The sequence below is a fragment of the Schistocerca serialis genome, chromosome 10, assembly GCF_023864345.2.
Source record: "Schistocerca serialis cubense isolate TAMUIC-IGC-003099 chromosome 10, iqSchSeri2.2, whole genome shotgun sequence".
NCBI classification, from domain to species: domain Eukaryota; kingdom Metazoa; phylum Arthropoda; class Insecta; order Orthoptera; family Acrididae; genus Schistocerca; species Schistocerca serialis.
In genome coordinates, this window is record NC_064647.1 from 182457225 (window position 1) to 182464852 (window position 7628).

The window sequence follows — 7628 nt, forward strand, 5'->3', positions numbered from 1 at the left end:
TTTTATATGATCATTCCACTTCAAATCGTTCCGCACGCATACTCCCAGATATTTTACAGAAGTAACTTCTACCAGTGTTTGTTCCGCTCTCATATAATCATACAATAAAGGATCCTTCTTTCTATGTACTCGCTATACGTTACATTTGTCTACGTTAAGCGTCAGTTGCCACTCCCTGCACCAAGTGCCTATCCGCTGCAGATCTTCCTGCATTTCGGTGCAATTTTCTAATGCTGCAACTTCTCTGTATACTACAGCATCATCCACGAAGAGCCGCATGGAACTTCCGACACTATCTACTAGGTCATTTATGTATATTGTGAAAAGCAATGATTCCATAACAATCCCCTGTGGCACGCCAGAGGTTACTTTAACGTCTGTGGACGTCTCTCCATTGAGAACAACATACTGTGTTCTATTTGCTAAAAACTCTTCAATCCAGCCACACAGCTGGTCTGATATTCCGTAGGCTCTTACTTTGTTTATTAGGCAACAGTGCGGAACTGTATCGAACGCCTTCCAGAAGTCAAGGAAAATGGCATCTACCTGGGAGCCTGTATGTAATATTTTCTGGATCTCATTAACAAATAAAGCGAGTTGGGTCCCACACGATCGCTGTTTCCGGAATCCATGTTGATTCCTACAGAGTAGATTCTGGGTTTCCAGAAATGACATGATACGCGAGCAGAAAACATGTTGTAAAATTCTACAACAGATCTATGTCAGAGATATAGGTCTATAGTTTTGCGCATCTGCTCGACGACCCTTCTTGAAGACTGGGACTACCTGTGCTCTTATCCAATCATTTGTAACATTCCGTTCCTCTAGAGACATGCGGTACACGACTGTTAGAAGGGGGGCAAATTCTTTCGCGTACTCTATGTAGAATCGAATTGGTATCCCTTCAGGTCCAGTGGACTTTCCTCTGTTGAGTGATTTCAGTTGCTTTTCTGTTCCTTGGACATTTATTTCGATGTCAGCCATTTTTCGTTTGTGCATGGATTTAGAGAAGGAACTGCAGTGCGGTCTTCCTCTGTGAAACAGCTTTGGAAAAATGTGTTTAGTATTTCAGCTTTACGCGTGTCATCGTCTGTTTCAATGCCATCATCATCCCAGAGTGTCTGGATATGCCGTTTTCGAGCCACTTACTGATTTAACGTAAGACCAGAACTTCCTAGGATTTTCTGTCAAGTCGGTACATAGAATTTTACTTTCGAATTCACTGAACGCTTCAGCATAGCCCTCCTTACGTTAACTGTGACATCGTTTAGCTCGTGTTTGTCTGAGAGGTTTTGACTGCGTTTAAATTTGCAGTGAAGCTTTCTTTGCTTTCGTAGTAGTTTTCTAAATCTGTTGTTGAACCACGGTGGGTTTTTCCCGTCCCTCACAGTTTTACTCGGCACTTACCTGTCTAAAAAGCATTTTACGATTGCCTTGCACTCTTTCAAGAAACACTCAACATTGTCAGTGTCGGAACAGAAATTTTCGTTTTGATCTGTTAGGTAGTCTGAAATCTGCCTTCTATTACTCTTGCTAAACAGATAAACCTTCCTCCCTTTTTTTATATTCCTATTAACTTCCATATTCAGGGATGCTGTAACGGCCTTATGATCACTGATTTCCTGTTCTGCGCTTACAGAGTCGAAAAGTTCGGGTCTGTTTGTTATCAGTAGGTCCAAGATGTTATCTCCACTAGTCGGTTCTCTGTTTAATTGCTCGAGGTAATTTTCGGATAGTGCACTCAGTATAATGTCACTCGATGCTCTGTCCCTACCACCCGTCCTAAACATCTGAGTGTCCCAGTCTGTATCTGGTAAATTGAAATCTCCAGGTGTCAAAGAGCATTTTCCCTGGAAGACGACGGACTCGCACCGTCCCGTCGGCATGATGAAGGAGGTATCGGGATTCATCAGACCGTGCACTGCCTTGCCACTGCAGCAACTTCCAGTGACGATGGTCTTGTCTCATTACAGTCGTAGCTGTCAGTGTTGTGTTATATACATTGGCACATGCACGGGACTTATGCTGCAGAGGCCCATCGTTAGGAGTGCTCGGTGCAGTTTGTGTTCAAACACAATTGTACTCTGCCCATCATTAAAGTCAAAATATCCACGGGTGTACTGCCGGTCTGCAGTGTCCAACGGGCACAATATTTCGGCGATCATACATGTCACCATCATCAGGTGAACTGACGCACTGAGCTCCTGTGAACGTGCCGGCACGGAGATCCGTACGCTATGGCTGCTCAGAGGGAACTTGGTTCGGTCACGGCGGCGGCCGATTTAAATACCCTCCGCCGGCGGCGCGCTCCCTCCGCAGTCCGCGCCCCGCGCCACGGTCGCGCGGTGGAACAGATTGCAACGGCGTCTGAGATGACGTCGGTGTGATGGCTCTGTCCGCCGTGGTCGTCACAAGTATACGTTTGCTCGATTTACTCTTGATTAACCCAATCTCGGGGAAACCGCCCGCATTTTGAAGAAACACCGGGTCGGAACTGTGTTTTGTCTCCGAATAAAACTCCTGCACTGGTGAGCGCCAAAGATGACCTCGGTTTGAGGAAGGCCGGCGTGTACCAGATTCCGTGTCAATTGGCAAGTCGTATATTGGTCAGACGATGCGTACCGTCGAGGATCGATGCCGTGAACACCAGAGGCACACTCGACTGATGTATCCGAGCAAGTCGGCGGTCGCTGAACATTGTTTGTCGGAAAATCACGCTATGGAGTATGGACGCACGAGGATTCTGGTACAGACGTCGAGATACTGGGGCAGCGTTGGTAGAGAGGCCATCGAAATTCGCACCAATGACGACCTCATAAACCGTGACTGTGGCTATAATCTTAGCAAGGCTTGAGAACCAGCGGTTGGGTTAATCGAGAGTAAATGGAGCAAACGTATAGTTGTGACGACCACGGCGGACAGGGCCATCACACAGACGTCATCTGACACGCCGTCACAATCTGTTCCACCGCGCGACCGTGGCGCGGGGCGCGGACAGCGGAGTGAGCGCGCCGCGGGCGGAGGGTATTTAAATCGGCCGCCGCTGCGACCGAACCCAGTTCCCTCTGAGCACCCATAGCGTACGGATCTCCGTGCCGGCACGTTCACAGGAGCTCAGTCCGTCAGTTCACCTGATGATGGCGACATGTATGATCGCCGAAATATTGTGCCCGTTGGACACTGCAGACCGGCAGTACACCCGTGGATATTTTGACTATCGAATACTCCGGGAGAAACTCAAGAATCACATCATTAAAGTCATTTGTTGTGCCGCAGTTTGCCGTCAGTCCTGTTTTACCAGTATGCCCAGCCTGCGATGTCTGATACCTATTGTAAGGGTGGCCACCCAAGCCCACGATGTCTGTACGTGTTTTCACCTTGGTTTCGCTACGTGTTGAAGACACCACAGCACTCCTCGAATACCTGACAAGTCGCGCGGTTTCCGAAACGCTCTGTCGAACCCCCGGGCCATCACAATCCGCCCTCGGCCAAACTCAGATTTGTTGATTAGTCCCCACGCTACACACGGACAGCACGCTCACTAATACTAGATGCACCGTGCGTGTGTCTGACTAGCAGTCATTGCTATCTCCTGGACGGACTTATATCAATAGCATGTCGGTTGTCATAATGTTCTGCCTGATCAGTGTATATCATTATTTTAATTGCGTAATGTGCATGATTCGCTGTGTCAAGTTCTTAAGTAACTGGCTTGTCAGGAAACTTGTGTATCATCTCTGCTTACGAGAATTACTTATCTCTTTTTTATGTATAATATGGCGCAGGGAACAGTAGGAGTAAAATGTGCATCTCGTTGTATGGCCGAAATTCATGAACAGTTTCTGTAACATATTTCTTAAGTAAACTCTACAACTCCGAGAACAGGCACAAGGTAAGATAAGTAAAATGTTCAGCGCTGAAATTAGTAAGATAGAAGAACCTAATATCTGACACCACAGAGCACGTGGTAAAGTGACCTGGCTCTTTGAATTTCTTCAAGCTGATAGTAAGAGGGGGTGAGCAACCCTCCACAAATAACAAAAAACAGTAAAACTATGACTATCTTGGCCCATAATGCATTATCCTAAAATATACCTCACCAAAAGGTGGCCCACTCGTAAAACTAAAAAAACAAGTAACAAGAGAACAGAACATAAATAACAGAACACGCAAATCTGGATTACCTGCTGGTAATCGTAAACACAATAAATGAGAAATGAAAGTTTACGGCCGGCCGGAGTGGACAAGCGCTTCTAGGCGCTACAGTCTGGAACCGCGCGACCGCTACGGTCGCAGGTTCGAATCCTGCCTCGGGCATGGATGTGTGTGATGTCCTTAGGTTAGTTAGGTTTAAGTAGTTCTAAGTTCTAGGGGACTGAAGACCACAGCAGTTAAGTCCCATAGTGCCAGAGCCATTTTTTTTTTAATTTACTGAACGGAGCAAACAATAAACATTCTCAAGCCTTAATACACTAGGCGACAGCTTCCTCAATATAGCTGCAATGTGATGTCTTGCATAGTTCAACATCCCTACCAAAGACTTCCACTGATCACAACTGGCACAATCACAGTTAACTGCAGCAGCCGAACACGTACACCACAGCTAACAACAACTCATATTCTGGCCATATTGCAGCCCCTGGATGCACCCCGTCGAGCACTGTACTGCGCCTGCAGCCTGGAATTGATGCCCCATGTGGATAGGGAGCGACTGCAAACCCTGACTGCAGATTCCACCAAACTGCCTCACTGCTCCTCTTCAGCAACCACCTCGTGTGGATGGCTGAAAAAAGTGGTAGCCTTCTGATGGCCGTTTTAATGCGCAAAGTCTCCACTGCGGGTCCCTCTGATGACAATATCCACCCTCCGACCTCCAGCTACACAGCGACACGATCAATAATCAGCTCCCTCGGCCAATCACCTCGTACACACACGAATCCAACCAGCTCGTCAAGCACTGTCTGGCGCCGTATGAAAAGTCTGGTCAGTGGCTGCTGGTAGCCTCCAGTGCTGGCTCCAATATGATGCCGCTTCCTCCACTCAGCTGTGACTCGCTCACTGCAGTGGCACATGGCCACACCTAGGCCCAGCGAGTTGCTGTGTTCGTCAGACTACCAGACACTCGAGTCCTGTGCCGTCGCAGGAATACTCAGGTGCCAACGCTAGGTGGGGAGGTAATTCAACAAGGCTCTGACTTGCTAATTCCTCCGAAATGAGATGAAAACAGGAATAAAATAAGACTTCACTTCTGACACCTGAATTACGAGGGACATTTCAAAAGAAATGCACAGTATTTTTTTAAAAATCCATCTTTTATTCTACATGTTCGAAAGTTTTACAGTGTGTAGATATATCCTTTAGCAACAATATTTTCATTTCTCCACATAATTTCCATCCCTCTCAACTGCCTTACGCCATCTTGGAACCAGCGCCTGTATACCCGCACGGTTGTTCTGGACCAACCTGTTGGAGCCACTGTTTGGCAGCGTGCACAAGCGATTGATAATCTTCAAACCTTGTTCCAAGAAGAGAGTCTTTCAGTTTCCCAAAGAGATGATAGTCACATGTAACCAGGTCAGGGCTGTAAGGCGGGTGTTTCAGTGTTGTCCATCCGAGCTTTGTGATCGTTTCCATGGTTATTTGACTGACATCTGGCCGATCACTGTCGTGCAACAGCAAAACATCCTGCTTTTGCCGATCTGGTCGAACACGACTCAGTCGATTTTGAAGTTTCTTCAGCGTCGCCACATATGCATCAGAATTATGATGGTACCACTTGGCATGATGTCCACTAGCAAGAGTCCTTCGGAATCGAAAAACACCATAGCCATAAGTTTTTCAGCAGAAGGTGTGGTATGGAATTTTTTTTCTTGGGTGAATTTGCATGATGCCACTCCATTCATTGCCTCCTCGTATCTGGCGAAAAATGATGGAGCCATGTTTCATCACCTGTCACAATTCATCTCCACCATTCTCGTACTGTTCCAAATGTTTGCTGCATACCGTTTTTCTTGTTTCTTTGTGAGCCACTGTCAACATCCTAGGGACCCACCTGTCACAAACCTTTTTTAACGCCAACACTTTCAGTATTCTGCAAACACTTCCTTCCCCTATCCCAACGTAGCGTGACAATTCGTTCACTGTTATGCGTCTGTCAGCAAATTCGTTAACTCTCTGCACATTGTCTGGAGTGTGTGCAGTACGAGGCCTGCCGCTGCGAGGACAAGCCTCAGTATTGCCGTGCCCGCTTTCATCACGTAACCTGCTTGCCCACCGACTAACTGTACTGCGATCGACAGCAGGATCCCCATACACCTTGTTCAACCTCTTGTGGATGTTTCCCACTGTCTCGTTTTTACAGCACAGGAATTGTATGACAGCGCGTTGCTTCTGACCAACGTCAAGTGTAGCAGCCATCTTGAAGACATGCTGTGATGGCGCCACTCACGGGAACAGGTTGAACTAAGTTTGAAAACAAAACTTTTACACATGCAGAATGAATACTGTATTTTTACAAAAATAGTGTGAATTTCTTTTGGAGTGACCCTCGTACTTTGTCGCAATCTCGATTAAACTTTTCTTCTTTGCACAGAGTCTATATCTATGAATGGCTACTGCCGATAGCACGGTTGTGAACCAGAACCTGTTTGTGCCGCCAGCTACGAGCAGCGCATGAAGCGGCTGTCGGCCATCTACCGGGACCGGCCGCAGACAGCCCTGGAGTCGGCCGTGTGGTGGACGGAGTACGCCCTGAGGCACCAGGGGGCGCCATACCTGCGCTGCGCCTCGCTGGACCTCCACTGGTTCCAGCGCTGGCTGCTCGACGTAATCGCCTTCCTCCTGCTGGTCGCCGCTGCCGCGTCCTCAGCTCTGTACCTCCTCACCAGGAAGGTCCTCTCGGCGCTGTTCCAGGAGGGCGGCAAGCTCAAGAGGTCGTGACACAGCAGTCCAGCTCTGGCAGCTGGCGACCCTGACAGTACAAACAAAACTTCCCAGTGTTCCATAGTCTACATTCCCATTCAATTCTTGTCAGAATTGTATCACTGTTATCATAAACGAGCTGCAAAAGGAAATTGTATTTAGTTTCTCTCTCTCTCTCTCTCTCTCTCTCTCTCTCTCTCTCTCCCTTGTCATCGGTCTTCTGACTGGTTTGATGCGACTCGCCACGAATTCCACTCCTCTGCCAACCTCTTCATCTCAGAGTAGCACTTGCAACCTACATCCTTGATATTGTTGGGAGCAGGATTACAGGGGCTGCTGGAGTGGAAGGTTGAGCAACAAATTGAGGATAGAATATAAAATTTAATTTATTACGCAAGAAAATTCATGCAAGGTACTGGTAACAACATATTGACATATAACTTGTTCAATTTAAATGTATATCAGCTGATTTAACATGAATCATCAACAAGTTATGTAACATCAAACAATCTGCAAATATGAGATTTAAACCTTTCCCAAAATTTTAACACTTGTAAAATGTGATTACGAAACACAAAATTCCCAAACTGGTCACTATATTTAAGCCTTACATAACCTAATGGGCACAATGGCTTACAGGAAATAATATCACAGACGTATAGCAATATCTGCCCACTACAGCAGTGTCTTAGGTGACCTTGTGTGCC

The 7628-nt window shown here is 46.9% G+C and overlaps 1 protein-coding gene across 1 annotated transcript in view; it reads left to right on the forward strand.

Moving 5' to 3' along the window:
- The window catches only part of LOC126425048 (UDP-glucosyltransferase 2-like), a 115692-nt gene extending 108619 nt beyond the window's left edge, over nucleotides 1-7073 (forward strand). The window contains exon 5 of the mRNA XM_050087957.1: nucleotides 6660-7073. Within this exon, the coding sequence (XP_049943914.1) occupies nucleotides 6660-6939 (280 nt within the window). The 3' untranslated portion in view covers nucleotides 6940-7073. The remainder of the gene's footprint in view (nucleotides 1-6659) is intronic.
- The last annotated feature ends 555 nt before the right edge of the window (nucleotides 7074-7628 follow it).